General features: G+C 59.1%; 1 protein-coding gene across 1 annotated transcript; it reads right to left on the bottom strand.

Moving 5' to 3' along the window:
* Positions 1-27: 27 nt before the first annotated feature.
* On the bottom strand, positions 28-913 carry LOC104617100 (G2/M phase-specific E3 ubiquitin-protein ligase-like; the record flags this gene model as incomplete). The annotated part of the gene is made up of 2 exons (XM_010282329.1): positions 28-562; positions 789-913. Coding segments are annotated over 2 exons (660 nt in total), but the record flags the coding sequence as incomplete, so codon positions are not given.
* Between the last annotated feature and the right edge of the window lie 213 nt (positions 914-1,126).

Genomic DNA, 1,126 nt, shown 5'->3' with positions numbered 1-1,126 from the left:
TCCCTGGCATCGCAGCGGCTGTGCCTCTCATATAATTGTTCGTAGGCACCGTTTTCCTCCCATGATGGGCCTCTTTTGGCAAAAAAACAGAAAATTGGTGGGCCTCTGCTGGCCCGGCATAAGGCAGATGCAGGGCGCGCCTGCTTTTCCCGCCGGCCCTGTTTCCAACTCCTCCATGAAGCTGAAGGACAGACTCATGGGACAGCTGAGGGCCAGGACTGCTGGGGCAGCCCTGGGCACAGCACGGTGCTTGTACCCTCCTGTCTTATGAGCCAGACGGAAGGACACGAACCTGGAGGGGATTCGGATGCCCATGGTGAGCATTTCCATCAGAAATCGATACTCATTTTTACAATGAGGGCAGCAGAAGCCGGAGAAGCCAACATGGAGAGCCTGACTCTGGATGCAGCACCTGTGGAACCAGGCGTGTTTGCACGCTGGGCACACCATGGTGCCGTAGGACGGTCTGTCCCCAACAAGGTCCAGGCAGATGAGGCAGGTGGTGTTCTCCTCCGGAGTCGCCTGCACTGCCTGCTCTGGGCAGTGCTCCCAGCAGAAGGACCTGGGGGAAGAGGAAAGCAATGGGTGAGGGGAGAAGCACTGGCTGTGATCCTCTACCCCTGTGGGTAGAGGATGTATAAAGAAGGCCACGACCGTGTGCGGCTCTGAGACTGCCTGTGACCGGCCACTTGGAAGTTTCACTGCAGGTTCCTTTCTGCTTTGGCTGATTCTGTCAGAGAGGGGACTGAAGGCAAGGAGCCTCCCTCACGAGGACTAGCTAGTCTTACCTGTACAGCCCAAAGAACTGGGTGACACATCCACCCTCCACGGAACAGGGGAGATGGAAGCTGCGGTTGCAGCCCATCTCCCGGCAGGTGATGGCAGCCCCACTCTCACCGCAGACGAAGCAGCGCTGGAAAGAGCACAGCAGCCCCCATCAGCGGCAGCCTCACGGCCTCCACAGACAGCCCCACAGCTCCGGGTAGGGCGCAGGATGTGGCCGTGACTGGGTCACACCCCGCAGTCCTGCCTGGCAGACGAGGCTCCTGTGCTGGAGTTTCCGTGGAGCTGCTGGGAGCAAGATGTTTGTTCCAGAGCTGGTTGGAAGGGCTGGGATTTCTTCCGT

This window comes from Phaethon lepturus, unplaced genomic scaffold, assembly GCF_000687285.1.
Source record: "Phaethon lepturus isolate BGI_N335 unplaced genomic scaffold, ASM68728v1 scaffold11782, whole genome shotgun sequence".
Lineage (NCBI taxonomy): Eukaryota > Metazoa > Chordata > Aves > Phaethontiformes > Phaethontidae > Phaethon > Phaethon lepturus.
Note: the sequence above shows the minus strand (reverse complement) of the source record. Positions and strands in the feature narration are given on the sequence as shown.